The 20,113-nt window shown below is 44.7% G+C and overlaps 2 protein-coding genes across 2 annotated transcripts; both read left to right on the forward strand.

The window, feature by feature from the left end:
* The first annotated feature begins 11,575 nt into the window (after positions 1-11,575).
* Positions 11,576-13,733, forward strand: LOC131259603 (chorion peroxidase-like). The gene is made up of 5 exons (XM_058261138.1): positions 11,576-11,880; positions 11,950-12,994; positions 13,054-13,242; positions 13,308-13,497; positions 13,567-13,733. Exons 1-5 carry the CDS (start codon positions 11,576-11,578, stop codon positions 13,731-13,733), a joined length of 1,896 nt encoding a protein of 631 aa, XP_058117121.1.
* A 1,339-nt stretch (positions 13,734-15,072) lies between these two features.
* On the forward strand, positions 15,073-17,299 carry LOC131272044 (chorion peroxidase-like). Its single transcript, XM_058273663.1, has 5 exons — positions 15,073-15,413; positions 15,484-16,522; positions 16,599-16,793; positions 16,879-17,068; positions 17,133-17,299. The coding sequence occupies exons 1-5, from the start codon at positions 15,073-15,075 to the stop codon at positions 17,297-17,299; spliced, it is 1,932 nt and encodes a 643-aa protein (XP_058129646.1).
* The last annotated feature ends 2,814 nt before the right edge of the window (positions 17,300-20,113 follow it).

The raw sequence follows: 20,113 nt of genomic DNA on the forward strand, positions 1-20,113 counted from the left end.
CCGCGGAAAGCGAAAACAATATGTTGCCTGGCCGTGTCATGTTTACGGTTATTGTTTCATGCATAGCAAATGCTTCGCAGTTCCGTTCCTTTCGCCCGGCCCCCTGCCCCACACTGTGCCCCCCCCCCCCCCCACCACCCCGGAATGGTTTCGCACGCGAAAAACGTCGCGCTTGGATTGAGAAATGGCTGCGCCCTGCAAAACAGCAGGAGAAAGGAAAACCCCGCCGCTGTAGCGCGAAGAGAAAAACATCACCTCCCGGCGATCATTTGCTAAAGAGGGTCTTCTTCGAGTAATGAATTGCATGATAATGGTGAATACATTTCCATCGAAGGAATTTTCCCGCACGCCCGCGCGTCTCCACACAACCCCTCCGAGGGTAGCTGTCTTTGAAATTCGCGTGCTGCCGACTGTTTCGTCGAGAGGGATGTTATGTTTCTCTGGTTACGACCACTCGCCCTCACCCGCCGGCTCCGGTACCATTTGTCGAAGTGTCTCGCAAGCTGTCGGCGGAATCCTAAACCGTTCGCAGTTCCAGTGAGGAACGTCGCTTGCGGTGGCCTACAAATCTAAACGGAACGAAAGCGTGGAAGACCGCACAACAGGCGAAGCTCAATTGAAGTAAACTCATAATTTCTATTGCTTTATTCGAGAGTCATAAATATGTCGCCAGTGAAGTGGCCGTTTCTCTTGCCTGCTTCGCGACCGGGACAGGTTTGGGAATGTATGGACGTCGCCTCGAGGGTTGGTTGCCTTGTTGGACGGTGACATAAATATACGATGGGTTGGTTGGGTATTGATAAATAAGGCACAATTTGTTTGTTGCACTCGATTTGTTTGTGGATTTGATACTTTGTCGTATAATTTAACAAAGATCTTTTCAAAATAAAATCAATTATTCTCGTCGATTTTCTTGATACATTTATGTACAAAAGCATAATAATCATATTATCATTACCCTTTTTATTTGATTACTTAATTTTCCAAATTCCTCTTAAAGTACCTCTTATAACATCTAGAAATGTGCAACTTGACCTTTTCCTTTTTTATAGTAAAAACATTGGTCGTTTCCCACCAATTTTTATTAATGTGCCACTGGAACCGATCAATGAGGTGACTATTTACTCCCCATTTCCAAGCAGACCCTTTTTCGCTCCCCCGTTTAGTAGCTTCATCGTTCTGTCCAATTTTTTTGCCCGTTTAAGGTGCTGGGGTGAAAGCTCTCCTAAAAGCATCGATAACCTAATCGTTTAACGTGCGGTAACCATCTTCTCCGACCCCCAGGCCGGACCGAACCAACCAGTTCCGAGTCGAGTGGGGCCGATTTGTTGACCTTCATCCAACAGGTTACGATGGGGCCGTCCGGTTCCAAAGGCCGTGTTTATGGTTATTCAATTCGGAAAACGGAGACCGTAAAATGATGACCGGCCATTAAATGGGAACGATTTGGAAATTTATTTCCTAAACCTAACCTCACGCACCGTGGGCTCGGTGAGTTTTTCTATTTAACCGACGCAGCCGACTTCGTTTTTTTTTTTTTCTGGGGAACCATTATGAGAGTTTTCCCGTCGGGAGTAAACCAATCAATCTCGATCGATAGCACGAGTAGGTGGAGGGTTTTTTTAAGTATGAATTACTGGCAGGCAGCTTGTCTAGCATTTTTTTGAACTAGTTAGCAAATTTTCGTCCCACATAACTTGAACGGGAATGGAAAGATTGATTTAGATTCAGTTTATTCCGTTTAGAATTGCCCTAGTTTAACTAAATTTTTCAGATTTAACAGCACTGCCGAGTTGCAAAACAAGTTTTACATAAAACGAACAGGAAAACTATAAAATTCAAATGGGGAAGAATATGACTTAGTTTAGTTGCAGTCCGTTGTTATAAGAGGGCTGCCAAACAATATGAAATTTAAGAACCTTTACTTTAATTTATCATGAATAAAACTGAAACCTAGTTGAAAAAGCTAAAACACTTAGAATGTCACCGGCAGGAAATCAATAATTTCAGTCGCAATTACGATTGCCGACGGAAGGTTCCAAAATGGAAATCCCGACGACTTCTGATTCTGCTCGTTTCTTTTGTTCTAAGTTGTCGCTTTTAGGAAAACAATTTTCCCACTTTCGTCACGGGTCAAATGATGAAGTTGGTTTTTCGGTGTGTGTTTGTGTGTATGCTTTCAGTTCGCTTTTTCAAGCCATTCGGTCCCGCCGGTTCATGCGGCGGACGTAAATCATGGCGCACAGTAACGTAATTGAATGGTACGTTCAATTAAAGTTTCTGTCACTTATTTCCACGCTGCACTGCATTCTTGCCTCGGTGGAAGGCTTTGGAATTAAAAAGAAAACTACTGCTGTCACAGCCTGTGGCAGAGTTTTATTTAGGTTCTGAAAATTCTTTGCGTTAATTTATCGAGTGGTTTACGGTGCTATTCCTTCCTCCTGTAGATTGCCTTTAAACAGAACTGGAAAACGAAACCAACGTTTGCTTTGATATACGAATTCGAGGGAAAAAGCCATGGTATGGTATAATTTAGTGCAATGAAGTGTTTTAGCATTCTTTAACAAACTCTTTTCGTTTTGTGCTATTCTAGTATATTTTCCCTTTGGTTCCGTGACGTACAAACCTCGCTTCAAGGTACATTTTCCAACCGAACGAGAGGGAAGAAACTCCATTCACCTAAGAAAATGGCAACTTCCATCCATTTTTCCCTTTGTCCCTCGCTTCTCATCGTTGCACCGGAGCGATGTTCAACCGATCCTTCATCATCATCGTCGTCGTCACCTGATGAACCTGAACCTGCTGGTTTGGTGAAGGGGCTATACAGCTCGCGACGTATCGCTACCCTCAGCCACAGCACCGCCCCGAATCGACGTGATGGTGTTGAAAGATCGGGTCGTTCCGCTGTCAGCGAAGCTGAACGATATCCGGGCATGATTTATGACGCAGATGAGCCTGAACCGATGCCGAGCAAAACGACCTGCTGCCTGCTACAACCTGCCAAAGAAGACGGGCGAGGGAACCGCAGGGGCACGAACATGTAAGATTAAAAAAAAAGAAACAAGCAAGAGCAAGCGTCTGGTGGATGTAATTTGTTTGAAGTGCTGCACAGACAATATATTTCACAGCAAAGCAAAAGCTGAAAAACGACCAAGGTAAAGGCTGTGTAATGCGCTGTTCGCCCCACAAAAGGGTAGTTGTTCTGTTTTTAAACGGTGTCGGGGTTTTTGCTCGAAAGCACTCAAAAGAAAATGTCGGCCCCGGACGAGCTGAGGTGTGAAAAACATTTCACCGGATAGGCATCACGATTGACAAGGGTCGTTGGAAATTAGCACCGGGTTGGCATATGGTTGGCCGTAGTCAATGATTGCCCGGTGGCAAACGTGAGGTACGATTCGGGAGGGGTTTGACTCCAGGTTTGCTCAAAAGTTGGTCGATTGTGCAAAGTTATAAGCCTCAATAAAATGAATGTAACGGGTTGAAAAGAGTATGTGTAATGAAAAGATTGTGCTTCAACTTTGTTTTACCTTATTCCGGCCATTAGAACCAGTTATCATGATTAGTTCTCTGGTAAAAGCATGCTGTTTGATAAACATGTTTTATTTTTCTGATCCCTTGTGGTACGTCTCTAGATTTTCTTTCACTGCAAAAAGTGATGTACCATTGGAGGACAAGATTTTCTTCACTGCATGCATTAAAGTTTTTAAGATTTTGTACAATAGGGGAATACGCTCTTAAAAGAGAAAACCTTATTTAATACATCACTGTTGAAATTGCAAACATAAGAAATGCGTTTCAACGAACGTTTTTCATTCCTTCTGATCGGCTCACCGGCTTCGTTCGACGCATAGGTCATTTCTGAAATACCAATTACACTTAAACCCGTGAGAATAGAGCCGGACTCTGCCGGCCGAGTGCATCGGGTTCCTTTTTTCGATTGACATTTTATTACCCCACCCGAAGGTTAAGGCCTTTACCGTATCAGTGTTTCGTTGGGAAATGAGAATTTGTGGAGTGTCAATCCGTACCGTATTTACTTTCCCAATAATGTTTGTTCCTCGGGCAACCACTGCAGCATCAGCTTCTGCTATTGTGGGTGGAACGCTTCAAAAACAAAATAAACGATAAATGAAATATTTCACACATTCAGCGCCATTTGGGGTTGACTGATGCATCCGGATCGTTGCACAAATTTCTCATTTCCGGTCAGTAAACGATGTCGAATTGTGCCTCGAGCCTCGAGTGCCGAATGCCGGCTGTGGTTTTCTTCGAAAGCAGCAACTCAAGAGTGGAATGTGCAGGAATCTGGCCACCGTAGCCGTAGCGGAAAGAGTGGGTGGGTGATGGGGGTCTCATTTTATGGTATGTTTATTAATTGCGAAATTTTTAACACTGCCCCGGAAGCGGAGAACACAAGTTGAACCACACAACGAGGGTAAATAATGACTGTGAGTTTAAATTAAAAGAACTGTTCTGCGAAATTGAGTTTGACTCTTTAACGGGTAATAATTGGTTAGATAATTTATTGAAAATCAAACTGTTAAAGAGCATATTTTAGTCTGTTCAGATACTCTTTAACAATGCTCTTGTTCCTCCCAATCGATCATCGACGGGTAGTTACGGAATCCTTGAATGTCGGTACAACTTCTTTACCCAACTAAAGCACGGCATCGTCCTAAGCCACTCAACGTCAGACCACAACCATTTGCCTCGACAAAGGCTTATCACAATTGTTTTCATCTTTAGCAGTTAACACTGGAACGATTTCTCGTCTCGTTAGGATCTTTTCGGACATACCGGGAAGATCATAACAGCAGGGCATTCCTATTACGATAGGATTAATATTATGGAGGAATGTCTTCCCAAAATCTATCCTTCCCGTCTGAGCTTTGAGCACATACTACTTGAACCTCCTTCAAAACACTCATCCATCCCGTTCCGGGGTCGCTTGCGTATGGTTGTGACTAGACCGAGGTGACATCTCCGTCTTTGGCCAGTTAAGTCTGACGATGGTCCCCGGTTGACGATATTGACGTACATTGGCAGACGCAGGAAAGCCTGCCCTATCCTCCCGCTAAACCCAGGCAGACCTTCCGAGAAGAGCAAGTATCGTTTTTGGGGCAAAGTAAATATAAAACCCTATGCGGACGGTGGGATTCGGGAAAAACAAGTTATGGTAAGGTTTACTTCCATCGAAACACTCACACTAGAGCGGATGAAGTTGAGAAAGGTCAAACGTTTGATTGATGCGTTACGTTGAGCGTCATTTGATTGCTGTCCAACCGTTATCACTGATCAAGTGTAGAGCTTTTGAGAGGTGTTGCTTCATAAGATATGTGTAATCTGCTGGATGTCGTGTGAGGAACACTGTACGGGGAATGAGATTTATTTTCTTTCAGATTTTTAGTTATCAAAAGGAATAGCAATTGATAAATGACTTCCTACAGATTAGCTTTTCTCGTCAAGCCAATCGCCAATGCCGGCATGAATGTTTGTAAAACGGTTGGTTGGTTCATGCCAACTCCCAAAAAAAGCTCCATCATTCCGACCCAATTTCTTACCTCACGGCGTAAAAATCCTGGATCAACCCTTCTTCACCATACCGCACCGTTTGTAGACCGAAGGTGAGCTCCGTAACAACTCGGTCCATGCCTAAGCCCCGATGGCGTAATCCTTCCAGTAGTTCCACCCAACCTTAACTTCCGCTAGCCTTAGTGTTGGTGTCACTCCGACCCATCATTTGAAAGCGACAATTTTACAATTGTCATTTGATTACGAAAGTAGCTCGAAGCGAGCTCGATCCGCCAACCCCCTGGAACTCCTCGTGCGGGATGGTAAAAGTTCGGGTCATTCCAAGTTCGGGATCCCGAGCGATTACTGTGCCATTGTCAGTCTCAGCTCATCCAACTTTTCCGTCCACAGATGAATGACGACCGGCCAAGGGCGGTCGGTGCCAAGGGATGCTGATTACGAAAGTTTTAATTTTTATTCCAATAACTTTGACTTTTCATACCCGCACACGGCTTCCGAGAGACCCGGACTTTGTCCTGGGGGGAAGTCCGTTTTGGAGCAGTCAATTCAATGGGTTACGGGCAATAGGAGAAGTCTACAGAAAATGTTTTTCAATTTGCCTGCGATGCAGGACGTTTTGAAAAATGTGCTTCTGCGAGTTGAATAGAATCGTTTTCTGATGATTCGGAGAACTGGCTTTGAATGTCAACTGTCGCAAATATTTAAATGCCTGGGCGTTTGTTTAGGAAGTAGCTAATTTATTTGCTTATTTATTTTGTCAACAGTTTTCCTCGCAGCTAAAGAATCATTCTGATGAATGCAACCGTTCGAGGTAAATGGGAAAGCTTTAGTTACCTTCACTGATTGGCATGTCTGCTGTTTTTGAAGCTGGTTGAGCTGGATATTGTGCAATGTTTAAATAATGTCTTCGGTCTCTTACGTCAAACAGTTTTTGGAATTGTTTTTCAAGTTATGGTTTTCCGATGAAAACAGCATGCAGATCAAAGATGCTGCGAAAAACCAATTCACCTACACGTGCCTTTTTGTTCCCTAAAATCCCATTTTGCTCCCTACAATCAAGCACAAAAGCATAAAAACAGCACACGGGAAACCGTCTTCCTCGTTTACGGCACGCAGGAAGCCAACGGAGCTGAGCACAAATCCCCGAACGAGCGCAGAGGGCAAGCAGTGAACGCAACCAGGGTGGAAAACCGGGAAGCATAAAAGAAGCATAAAAAAGCAAGGCGAGCGAAAACAAGCCCGATAACATTGGCCCCAAAATGCTACCGTCCGGTGCCAAAGGTAGACAATGTTTATGCTGATTACCGGATCGGGCGAAGGTTTTCCGAACGGTGGAGGAGGCGTCTTCAGACGGACCATTTTGCTCGAAACTATCTCATTAATATTTCATCCAAGATTAGCACCAGCGGAGGGAAACGGGGAGCGTGCGCTGGTGGAGGTCAATTTGATATTATTTTACTTTTCGTTTTGTGCCGCCTCGACCGTAGCGACCCACGTTTCCCGGGGAGTACTGCCTTGGCTCGGTTTGCGTCGTCGGAATGCGTGTGCGCGGCCGGGAGGAAACGGAAAACGTTGGTGATAATTTTCATAAAATTTTGTGAGACTTTGTGATTACTTCCGGCGCGCTCGCGTGAAGCGTTCATTCGGTGGAGAAATTAGGCAAAAGCCATTCGTTCGGCACTTACCCGCTCGCTGCGATTTGTTGTAATGGATTAATTTACGTCAAAATGCGCCCATTCTGTGGCCCAATGAGGGACGGTGATGGAGCCTGCTCGGGAGAGGTGGGGCTGAAAAGTTGAATACTTTCGTGAGTGGTGCGCGGTGGCACTGATTTTCGGGGAAAAAAGATCATCCGAGTAATATTACATTTAATTAACCAACAAATTCAGCGCACCGACGGAGTTGGTGGAGATAATGGAAGTCGTGAAAAGATTGCGTTTATGTCGCCTCATAATGTGGACGGATGAAGTAAAGACTTAACATCAATTCTTCTATAAAGCATTTCACGATGTTTTGGAGAAGATCCGTATTCCGAGTCCGAAAACTGATAAACCAAACTGAAATGAAACACTTGCTTACTTTAAGCTGTCGTTTCATGAACAATAAACGGAGTTAAGATACGTTTGCTAACGTTAAACAGCACGGATATAAGTTTAGTAACATCTACAAGACATTCGTCACGCATAAACGACCAAATCTGGCCCAAAAGGAAAGGATGGAAGAATAAAATTCGAATAAGCAGGAAATGTATTACGATTGTACATTTAACAAGCAACTTCATTCGTATATTATTGTTTACGTTTTGCTTTTTCACTTTTATAATTGAATGATAAATGCGCGAACGTGTGTATTCTTGTCGTTAACTAATAAAACATAAAACAATATTTACTTTCACTTATCTTTCATAGACTCAACGTGTTACGAGGAGGTTTCTGTCCCTCTCCATAAATTGACCCTCACGAGTGTTCCCTTTGACCGGTGCCACGGCAACGCACGGCTCGCATCGACCGAGTATAACAAATATGTTAATGAATGTTAAAATCGTACTACATATTCATAAAATCTCGTCAACTGCGCCACACAGGAGTTCATGTTTCCTGCCGGCGTTTCGGGAACCTTTCGGGAGGACGGTGGAAACGCAGTGGACAGGGCACAACAACGTAGTGTCACGATGGGGCAGCAGCTCGGGAAGACAAACACACGCCCACGACGCAGACGAGGTGATGATGATGACGATAATGATGGTGCTGATGTTGATGTTGAAATTATAGAGTGAAACTGTTGGCATGCAGAGCCGAGGTCGGGCAAAATCAAGTTTCCGGATCTGGTTTGAATGTTTGCAAAATGTGAGATTTATGTGACTGCCCAACGAAACCCGGCCGGCCGCCTCCGGTGGTTCATCTTCCGTTCTGTCCTCCCTGGGGGGCTGGATCCTCATCTCCCCCCCCCCGGAGAGTGGTACATAATTTCGCATAATCACGGCCACAGGAGGCAGCACGCGGTGAGTCCTTCGGCTTCGTATTCGGATGCATCTGTCCGTAAATCTGAAACCGACCGAGTTGACGGCTGGCAGCAGGCTTTGGAATGAATGGCTCCATTCGTCCAGCTTTTCGTCACCGGTTCGCAATCGTCGGGTGGATGGAGAGGACACATTCCTCGTCGAGCCGGATGTGCAAACTGGACGAACAAACTGCAGGCAATGGTGTTGCGTTGCTGGTATGCTGGATTGCCTTTTGCCATTACAGCGATGGGTTCCGTACGCACGATCAAACAATGCGCACGAAGTAATATAATCATGCCGAGAATTGTGCAATTACAGCAAATCTGTACCATTGGCTCGGTTGAAGGTTCGTGCGGCGAGGTTTAATGGCGGACTGCCGGACAAGGGCACGAAACATAACAATCGGATTCACGCGACGGAAGTCCACCAGCAGCCGTTAGCTGACAATCAAGCTTGCGTCTTTACAGGATCAGGTTTCCAATGATTATTCGTGTTGGTCACTAATTTTTAACGTTGATGTGAGTCTTCGGAGGGAAAATTTTGATTCGAGGAATCGCTGGACATGTTTCATTGAATTAGATATAAAGGCATCAAATGACTAAATATTTTGTGCAGAAGAATGAAGACTAATAGCCTACATTTTTAAGATTGGCTTACGCATAATCGATTTTTTTGCTAGAATGGATCATATATTTTTCTCTTTTGATGGATTCTAATATTTCCGTCAGTATGATTTAACAGCCTGCCATAATCTCCTGTATGGTATATGTTTTACAAGTTATTACCCTCATGGCTTTAAACCTGAAGCGTCCCTCAGCATGACCAGCGTGAGAGATCATTACCAAAGGCTTGGCTGTGGCGTTGGTTTTTGTGATACATTTTCATCCACCAAACAATGTGTGCATTCGGCTGCGAATACACGTTCCGATGGGATTCGAAGCCAACAAGTACGATCGAAAATTCATCAACCCGTGCTCGATGGACGGGGCGGGCTTAGATCTACTTGCACACATTTAATTTACACCACACCCCGAGGGAAATAGCTTCGGGACGGGTGCGCATCCATGCGCCAGTGCCGTTTGATTGTGAATGATGTATGGTTGCGTAGATTTTGTTGGATTCGATCGAATTTATTACATTCTGTAGGTTTCGTTTCGTCATAAATTGCACACAATTTGTTGCAATATATTATCCGAAAAGATTTAGTGGATGTGATCGTGTTTAAACTACAACAAAATCACAATCCCACGATAATGATAGGTAAATCATTATACGAACAATAGTGTAACAACGATAACATTTGTTACCCTACATGAATAAACACTAAACACCGAAAAACTCACATTCAGGATGGATCTTTCGTCACTTGCAGGATGTTTTGCATGCATGAATTTCTGTTACAATACTTTGGTAAGAAATAAGAAATCAGGGGAAACACATTAACTCCCCCCCGCATCCATATTTGTGCGCTCTTGTGCTCCAATAAACTATGCAGCAAGTTTTGCACAGCTTAAAATGAAAAAGAAATGTGCAAAAACATGCGGATTGTATCGCAAGTTTCGCTATAAGTATTGCCGGCGGGGCCAAGTAGTTATTTATGGAGAAAGTTTTTCATGCCACACAATGCACTATCTCGCTGGCGGGCTTATCGCGAGGGAAAATCTTTTAAAACAACGAAAATGTCGAATAAATTCGGCGAGGTAGATGAAGGCGAGAAAAATAGCATCACTCAGTGTATGACAGTTGCATGTGGTTCTTCGTTTCGGAGGGTGTTAATTGTTCCACGAGTTCAAGCTACCATTACATGTTTACTTGGTTCTGTCCCTGTTTATTTCCGGTTTTGTTAAGAAAAGTTTAAAACTTTGGTTACGCTGCGCAATCAAGGAAAAGGTAACATACCAACACGTACAGTGAATTGTCCAATAATATTAAAATTAGTTTAAAAATACGTTTCTTGCAATTCGTTCCACCCTTAAACGCAACAGGTCCAGGAAAGCCTATTCATTTGCAAGTAATTAACATACCTGAGTCCAAAAGAATATCTCTGCAGGTCTTAATAAATTTTTGCCAGTGACATTTAGCGTTCAATTTTTTTTTCGATCTAAAATTTCACAAACTTGAATGCTCGTTGAACCACGTAGTGCAAAGTCACCCGTTTGGTTGGAATGTTTTGTCGGTCAGCAATTTATTTGCTTGCTTGCTTATGCCCACGCCGAAGAGCTTCTGGCCGTAACGGCGTTAACGCTAGACTAATGGAAAGCTGTTTTATCAGTTTTGCTTTCGAATGGTGAGTAAAAGCAAGAAACACACATAAATAACATCAGTACAAAATAAAACGAACACCGACTGAATGAGTACAATCGCGTCAGGACGTGTGAAGGTGCCTCTAGCAATGTGATACGGTTTGGCGCGTGGAGTTAATCCGCAAGGCCGACGACTGGGTGTGTGGTTTTTGTTGGAATTGATTACGAACTGTAAACCGTTTATCGCAGAGCTGGTAGTCGGCGGGTAGCGCCTTCTTAAATAAAAAAACCCTATAAGAATTGGGTGCAACCAAAATAGTGCTGTAGAACGCGCAAGACTCGACCGCGGTGAAGACTAGGGTCCCTGGTGGCATTGACAATGACCGGAAAGATGTGTCATTCTTTCTACAAACAGCAGGGTTTGTTAAAAGTGTTGATAGCCGTTTTCGTTGTGCTGAATGAGATTCAAGGTTCCGTGCAGGTTAAATTTGGTAAGGAGGAAAAGCTAAGCTTCCCGAAACAAAATCAAACATTGTGTCCAGACGGGTTTTAATCCGATTTATGTTTCTCACTCATTCATTTGTGCATACATCGAATATACAGCAAATTACGATTTGGGAAACGCTCCGAAAACGTATGAGGAGTACGCACGACAGTGCGGATACCAGACCAAGTGCCCCAATGTAAACAGGTACGAACGAACAGTTTGAAATACGTTTTATTTGCCTGTGTCTATATGGTTCTAACACAAATTTACTGCCCTCGGACTAGCTGTCCCAACCTGCAAGACTTCTGCCAAATGGAACAGGAAGCCCTGGAGCGAGCTGTGGCGGAAATGCAGAACAACGAAGTGTTCGCGATGAACCCAGCCAATTTGATGCATGCGGGTGAGTTCGATGATGGACTTTTCCAAACGAAACCTATCAAGGGCTTTGAAGAGTTGGGCGTGCGGCGTTCGCTGACCACGCAAAAGTTCCTGCAGGCGTTGGCACAAAAGTACGGCGTGTGTGAGATTAAAAACTTGCTCGAGGGACGGTGCTACTCGAATGCAACGCTGACGAGCTGCAAAGGAACCGAGCAGATCAAGTGCGATCGTTCCGATCCGTGAGTATGGGATGTGCGCAACCGTGCTGGGTTAGTTTTTCTCTGACTTTTCGCTCTTTGCTTCGACAGCTTCCGAAGTTACGATGGGAGTTGCAATAATCTGAAACACCCGACCTGGGGCAGACGGGGCAATCCCCTGAAGTATTCGATTGCACCGTGCTTCAGCGATTTGGTGTCGAAACCGGCGCGCAGCAAATCCGGAAAGCCGCTGCCACGGAACCGCGTGCTGATATCGGATATCGTCAAAGTTTTGGATGAAACCAGCTCCGGGAGAACCTCAAAAATGAGCATGCACACGGTGTTCTTCAGTGAGGTGGTTAACGGGGATATGATTGGTAGGGCGACGAAGCGCACCCGAAAAGCAACGAATGGCTTCCGAGGCTGTCTGGCGGGTGGATCCGACCGCAGTTCCAACGTTTCTCCCCTCACCAACCCACTGCGGGTGCAGCCCAACGATCGCTACTACGGACCTTTGGGGGTGCGCTGTCTGAACTTCAATCCGCAGGAAAAGGCAAACGATCGGTGCGAGCTGAAGTATGCGGCCGATCGGAACCTGGAGAGTAGCTACCTGGACCTGTCCATTCTCTACACCGACGAGCCGCAGTACGACGAACAGGGCAAGCTTAAGCTGTTCCAGTGTGGAACCTCTGAGGCGATTGCATTGTCGGAGCCGATAAGCGTGCAGAAAATTGCTGTATCCGGGTTGTTTGGCTACCTGCATAACTACTGCGTCGATCGAGTTGCATTATGTCCGAAAGGCTCGGATCGTCGTTCGGTGCGTGAGCGTTGTCGCGCGCTGACCATCGGTGTCTACCAGAAGATTATTTACGAGCAGCTGCTACCGTTTCTCTTCGGCGAGGAACTGTACGAGCGCTGTGGGCTGAACTGCGAGTACAACCCGCACGTCGAATCGGCCGTTTCGCAGGTGTACAAGTCCGGACCGGGTCGTTTCCAGCACACCTGGATACCGGACCAGATGATGTACAAGCCGGGAGGAAAATCCCAATGGCTTCCGTTCAACGTGTTCTTCCACGATCACGAGAAATTCGATTGCACAGCCACGCTTGCCGGACTTGTGGAGTCACCCATCCAAGTTGGTCGACTTTCCAGCGCGGTAGGTCTACTTTCGACTCGGTAATCATTACATACTCATCCTCTGGTGGTTTGTTGTAGTATGCGAACATATTCTACACTGAAAACGGTGTCCATGGAACTTGCCTCACGTGTATCGATTTGGGTCGTAACCGTGAAGCCGGCCTGTGCCCGCTGGTCACATTGAAGCACTACATCGAGCAACTGATCGGCGAGGAAAGCACATGCTACAACACCTTTGAAGATTTACGTGACATGTTCTCGCCTGAGGTAGGTCATAACGAAAAAGAACCATTTTCTTGTCATCTGAACACGTGTATGTGACTGTCTTCTAGCTTACTGATTTATTGAAACAATACTACGAATCGCCATCGGATGTGGATGTGCTGCTCTCGATTTTGGAAAAGCGCCGATATCCGGGCTCAAAACTGCCCAAGTTTGTGTCTCAGGTTACCTGTCTCGAGTTCAAGCGGCTCAAATGTACCGATCGGCTCTTCTACACCTGGAATCCGCACTTGGGAGAAGGTAGGTCGGCTATAGCAATCGGGAAATGGGTTCACTTTCATTCGTTTCCTGTACGGTTGTTTGTTTCAGGTGCTCGTCATCTCATAAAAGCCCTCGACTTTACCGCACTGTTTGCCCTGTTCACTGACATGCCGGACGTCCCACTGGAGCCATTTATTGTCGACGGACCCAGAGTCGCTGCGAGTGACGTACGGAGCTACGTGAAATCCCTGGACTATCTTTTCTGTCACCTATAATTTTAAGTTAGTTAAAGTAGCTCCAGCCGACTTTCATAATAAATTCGTTATTATTGACCTCACAAACAAAAAGAACTCAGCGAGGCTGGGTCTATAAGCTGTTATAAAGATTGTGCAAATAGACGATGAAAAGATGACAAGAATCTGGATACTTTGATTGTTTCCTCTCCGAACAGTCCGAGCACGACAGACCGACATGTGAATGAAAGAAAACTGACCCAAACTTAGGTTACTTTCTTGGAGCCCTTACAAAGCCTTGAAAACAGCCACACCCGATGCATATGCTCCGGATGGACAAACAAACATAGTTGAGCGCTGCACGCTGGCAAGACATAACTACGGAAAACAGAACCGTAAACATCTGAAACGGGGCGACAATGTCAACAACAAGCAGCTCAGCAGCGGAAAGATTATAAAAGGCTGCCGCAAAGCCGTGGCCCTACAGAGTGAACTAATTGGCGTTAGCAGGTGCATATCGTGAACAGTTAAAGAACTGCGTGAAGAACATACTGACCCTGAGCACAGTTTGCAACGTTGGTGGTGTGGTGAAGTTAACCACTTAAGAGCGGCGCTGAGCAGAGTGTGACCATCATGGTTTGGCGCACGCACGGTTTTCCGGCGTTTTGGTGGACCGTTATTGCTGTTCTGTCCGGTGTAGTCATAACAACAATCGACCTAGTAACTGCTGAATACGGTATGTCAGGCGGGAGGAGATGAATGAAAAAGTAATGTTAACATTTCAAAGTAATCCTAACTGTGGAGCCCTTTAGAACTTGTTGGTTAGCAAAAAATTGAACGAAACCATTTGTTATTGAAACCATGTTCAGGCACTGTTGAAGGTGCACAACAACGGCTAGAACGATAGAAGTGGAATGTGATGTTTTTGTGGCTTCGAACTCTGATGGGTTTGCGTACTCATTATTATTTACAAACAAACCCACGTTGCAGAACTCAAGTTTCGCCAACTAAAACGGCATGTACGTGACCGTAGAATGATACACGGGAAATTAACCTTGAGAAAAATGTACAGCAAGAACGATGTGAGCACAAACCAGCTATCACAGTCACTGTCACATTCTTGTTTAAAAGACACAAAACCGCTATCATCCGCATTTTTATTGTTTCGATTTGGTACAAGTTTGATTTGAACTTTGACGATAGTCACATTACTTTTGAAACATTTTCAGATTCATACTACCTACCAGAAAGAGCTCAACACTACGAAGGCTATGACCAGCAATGCGGCTATGCGAGCAAATGTTATGGAGACGAAAGGTGCCGACTTTGGTGAATGATGCTCATGTTGAACATTATTAAAATTTTCCCATTTCTATCCGCCATGCTCAGCTGTCCAAGTGAAGAAAAATTTAGTGAGCTTGAAAAAGAGGCCTTCATCAAAGCAGTCGCCGAGCTGCTGGGCAACGAGGACAAGTCCCAAAGCAGCTGCTACTTGATCGGGCCAACCGAGTTTGATCATGGTTTCTTTCAAACGAAGTCGATCGAAGGTAGCGAAGATCTGAACGTGCGGCGCACGCTCACCACGGACAAGTTTCTGAAGGCTTTGGCGCAAAAGTATGGCAAGTGCCAGCTGCGGAATCTGCTCGAGGGAAAGTGTCACTCCAATGTGACGCTTTCCTGCTGCAATGGATCGGAGCAGATCTCGTGCGATCCCGACTATCCGTGAGTATTGGAAACAACAATCTGGTAATATGGTGTGATAGATAACCGTGCTTGTTCTTCCTCGAATTAGATATCGGAGCTATGATGGTAGCTGTAATAATCTGAACAATCCCTCCTGGGGTAGAAGTGGAAATGCTCTGAAGTATCCCATAGCTCCGTGCTACAGTGACTTGGTGTCAAAGCCCGCTCGTAGCAAGTCCGGCTCGGCGCTTCCGCAAAACCGCAAACTGATCTCCGAGCTGTCGGAGTTCCTGCAGGACTACGGTCCAAATACGTCGTCTTCACTGAACATGTTCCTGATGTTCTTCTTTGAGCTTGTTTCGTCCGACATGATCGGTCGGGTGCACAAACGAACGCAACGGTCTACCCAAGGCTTCCGAGGTTGCCGGGCGGACGGGTTGGATCGTAGTGCGTTTGTGTCGCCTCTTGCGCACCCGCTGCGCGTCAACCAGAACGATCCGTACTACGGAAGCGATGGCATAAGCTGTCTTAACTTCAGCCCACAGGAAAAGGCGAACGATCGGTGCGAACTGAAGTACGTGGCCGAGCGGAACATGCAGAGCAGCTATCTGGATCTGTCCAGCTTGTATGGCACGCAATCTCATTATGATGCCGAGGGCAAGCTCGACCTGTTCCACTGTGGTACTACGGCTACGTTAGTACAAAAGGCTCCGTTAACCGCACAGTTTCAGGCGATTGCCGGTTTGTTCGGCCAGCTGCACAACTACTGCGTCGATCGTGTCCGATCCTGCCCGCAGAGCAAGGGTCTGGTGCAGGAACGCTGCCGTGCACTGACGATCGGCGTGTACCAGAAAATCTTATACGATCAGCTGTTGCCGCTGCTTTTCGGCGAGGAGCTCTACAATCGCTGTGGACTCAGCTGCGAGTACAATCCGTACGTCGAGTCGACCGTTTCGCAGGTGTACAAAAACGGTCCGGGTCGGTTCCCGCATTTCTGGATACCGGACCAGATGATGTACAAGCCGGAGGGGAAATCGGAGTGGCTTCCGTTCAATGTGTTCTTCCGCGAGCACGAGAAGTTTGACTGCACTGGAACTCTAGAGGGTGTGCTAGAATCACCGATACAGACTGATCGACTCGTAGACGCGGTAAGTTCTCGGTTTCCCGTGTTTTTCATGTTCTTATCGATATAATAAAAATAAAACATTTTATTATATCCCAAAGATTGTGAACAAGTTTTACACGCTGGACGGTTGCCGAGGCACCTGCCTCCCGTGCCTCGATTTGGCGCGCAACCGGGACTCGGGCCTCTGCCCGCTGGTCACCTACAAGCACTTTATTGAGCAGCGCGTTGGGGAAACGGGTGACAGCAAGTGTTACAGCACTTTTCAGGATTTGAGTGACATGTTTGACCCAGAGGTAAGTAGCCATTTGATTGGAGTCTCTTGTGTTACCAATATATATTGATCATGTTCCTGTTCTTATCCACTTTCTCATCATTTAGTTGTGCAAGTTTTTGGAGCAACATTACGAGTCGCCTTCGGATGTCGATGTTCTGTTAGCGTTTTTGGACCGGCGTGCATATCCGGGAGCAGCAATGCCGAAGTTGGTGTCCCAAACAACGTGTCTGGAGTTTAAGCGGCTGAAGTGTACCGATCGGTTTTTCTACAGCTGGAATCCGAACTTGGGCGAAGGTGATACCTCGTATCCATTATTTAACGCGAATGCTCACTGAACCATTTTTTTGCACATTTTCAGGTGCTCGTCATTTGATCGAAATCCTGGACTTTACCGCACTGCTGGCTCTGTTTACCAATATGCATGAGGTGCCGCTTGAGCCATTTGTCGTCGACAGCCCAAAGGTAGCTGCTAAAGATGTTAGAAAGTATCTGGAGAGCGTTGAATACTTGTTCTGCCAGTTGTGAATTGATGAGAAAGAATGATTACTTCATTATTATTATTTTAGCGTTCGTAATTGTTTCTGAAATTCATATTATGTTTAATCTACATTAATAAAAGGTACTAGTGTTTGCATATCGATTTGAAAATATCTCTTTTCAAAGATTGTCCAATTTATTCAATTTGAAAACCGCTCCTATATCCTATCGATAAAATGAAATTCGAAAACGAGTAAGAACGGTCATAAACTTCACTCATGTATAACCAATCGAATCGGGTGCGTGAGGTGCATACTAAAACAGCATTTCATACATTTCTTGTACTTGGTTTACGGTATGCAAAAACCACTCGCGAAGGATAGCGCGACTTAATGCTACCGGATTTCATTTGGCTTCACCTCGAAACGTTAGTACTGGTCATAAAAGATAGGACTCTTAAAAAGCAACACTGTACCAGGCAAACGTGTACGTACCATCGTTACAAAAAGCACATACAGAGACGTTCCCTTTGGTACGCGAAGCACGTACATTAATGGTTAATCTATGTGGAATTATTTTGGCGAAAGTGAAAGAAAACCAAACAGAATAACACGGGATGAGCTGCTGTTGTTCATGACTAGCATCATCGGCTCAAGGGTGGGCGTTTGAAAGCTAAAACAGGAAAAGAAAAACAATCATCTAAATGGGGAACGAATTTTACACCGATCACTTGTGAGGTCGCGTGACTCGAGAGGGGTTTTCTAATTTCATCCTTCGTTGCAAAATTAAATTAAAAAACTTTCACTCCATGGGGAATTGTAAATCGTGAGTAACCAATGAGCTAAATGTGTCATTACATGATCGAGAGTCCGAGTTTATCGAGCTCAACATGGAGTCGCAAAAACTGTAATTTCAAACATCATGCTTCACTTAAACGCTGAGCGGGGTTTCTATAGTTTTTTCGAGCTACAAAAAATTGTTTGAATGAGATATGTATATTTTTCATTAACTCGATTGTGATGTTGTAAAAATATGCGATAAGCATATACTGGTGGGCTCAAACAACATTGGAAGAATAACGTGTCTTAAGAGCGTTCATAACTCTTTTAAGTGTCACTTATTCTCCACAAGAAAGAAGGTTTCTGAGCTACAAACAATTCTCAGATTTATATTTATAACCTTCTGCCAAATCAGCTTTCAAATGCCATCTGATCCATTTCCGAGTACCTACAACTTTTCGTTACTAACTTCACCAGCAGGAAAGTTGGGTTGGCTTTCTTTGGTTTGTTTTTTCCCTATTATTCACAAGAATGTCGTCGTTTCCGCTTTATTTAGGGAGGTTTGCTCTGTCATTTTCCATCGATTGTTTTCTATATTTTTCCAACATCGGGGAGTCTATCTCATTCGGTGGATGTTGAACAAGTGAACGAGAGCATGCTCATTTATTTATATGTTTACATGGTTACCAACATTTTCGATACGTTCGTTGAAGGCGTTCGCTTAGTCAACTGTTATCGGATTGAACTTTGACTCATCTTTCTCCTTCGAATTGCGAGTCCTTTGAACCAATCGAACGGAAATTGCTGATGTACTGTGCACGTGTAACCATTTTCCTGCCTTGACAGAATGAGCCGAAACATGGAAGCTTACTTCATCTGAAGGTAACGCCAACAGCAAATACTGGATGGATTTGAATCCGATTGGATCAGTTTTCATAATGATGGGGCTATGTTCGAAGATCAAATGGAAGAAAACCGGCAAAACAATTGATTTTGAGATGCGATTTAAAAACACTATATAAAAACAAAATGATAACGAACACGGTATTGTATGTGAAATCGTCATCATGGTTCATAAGATATTTAGCATTGCATTTAGAACTGATTTTATTTACTTTCTTGAAAGAACGTTCATTTAGTTTGAAACTATTTCAATAGCCGACCTTAAATTTCATCAGTAAGCTGCTTCATGAAAAGCATGAAAACTACGATTCCGTCAGGGCTTAGTTTTGTGGAAAAGATGGAAACCTCTCTAAAACATTCATGGCTATGTTAGCATCAACTCCTACAGGGCCAACTAGCTCTACTTTCCAGCGCCGAAATCTTCTTCAATTAGGGCTGTCATAATAAATCAGGATTAACAGTAAAGAATGGATTTTCGATCCATTGGCATTTGCAAAAGGTTCCGCTACAAATCCCACTAAAGCACTGGGCATTCGCCTCCAGCGCCATCCGCGGAATGGAGTGTGGCAAAAATATTCCGTGTACGCTTTGCGCCTAAATCATCTAATCTTGGCAATGGAGTACCCATTGGAGTACCCTTTGAATATCTTTTTTTTTTCTCGAGTCACGTTTCGATGGTCAGTTGAAAAAAGAGCGTTAGCTGAAAATCGGTGTATCTGCTCCATTCGTAGGTTGTAAAAGTTGGGACTTTTAAAGCTGGTTGGGGCAAATAAATTGATCACGATTAGTTAAATTTCTTTTTTATACGCTCCTTGCACTTGAAATCGATGTCAACTTTCATAACATATCATCTATTTTTGCACGATCTATAGAATACTATGAGAGATTCGGTGGAAGAAAAATCAATTTAATTGTTCAAGTGCGAAACAACGACGGATCTTTCGTTGGTAGTTCGGTAAGTTGTACAGCACAGACACAAACGACACTGATGCCTCGGTGCAGTCGTCTCACCGCCGTCCAGATTCCGAAAACCATCGCCGAAAGCGTGGACAAAAAATGAGACCGATTACGGTTATTAATGACGCCGGGATCAGAATCGAATTTATCATCATTACTACTGTGGACGCTCCGTTCTGGATTCGCAACGAGAACTGTATGTATGTATGCGGGAAAAACTCGG

This window comes from Anopheles coustani, chromosome 3 (assembly GCF_943734705.1).
Source record: "Anopheles coustani chromosome 3, idAnoCousDA_361_x.2, whole genome shotgun sequence".
Lineage (NCBI taxonomy): Eukaryota > Metazoa > Arthropoda > Insecta > Diptera > Culicidae > Anopheles > Anopheles coustani.

Coding starts and splice junctions, on each gene's coding strand:
- LOC131259603 (XM_058261138.1), top strand. CDS start 11,576: ATGGAACAGGAAGCCCTGGAGCGAGCTGTGGCGGAAATGCAGAACAAC. Junction 12,995..13,053: donor TTGGTCGACTTTCCAGCGCG/GTAGGTCTACTT, acceptor GGTTTGTTGTAG/TATGCGAACATATTCTACAC. Junction 13,243..13,307: donor GTGACATGTTCTCGCCTGAG/GTAGGTCATAAC, acceptor ACTGTCTTCTAG/CTTACTGATTTATTGAAACA.
- LOC131272044 (XM_058273663.1), top strand. CDS start 15,073: ATGCTCAGCTGTCCAAGTGAAGAAAAATTTAGTGAGCTTGAAAAAGAG. Junction 16,523..16,598: donor CTGATCGACTCGTAGACGCG/GTAAGTTCTCGG, acceptor TATATCCCAAAG/ATTGTGAACAAGTTTTACAC. Junction 17,069..17,132: donor GAATCCGAACTTGGGCGAAG/GTGATACCTCGT, acceptor GCACATTTTCAG/GTGCTCGTCATTTGATCGAA.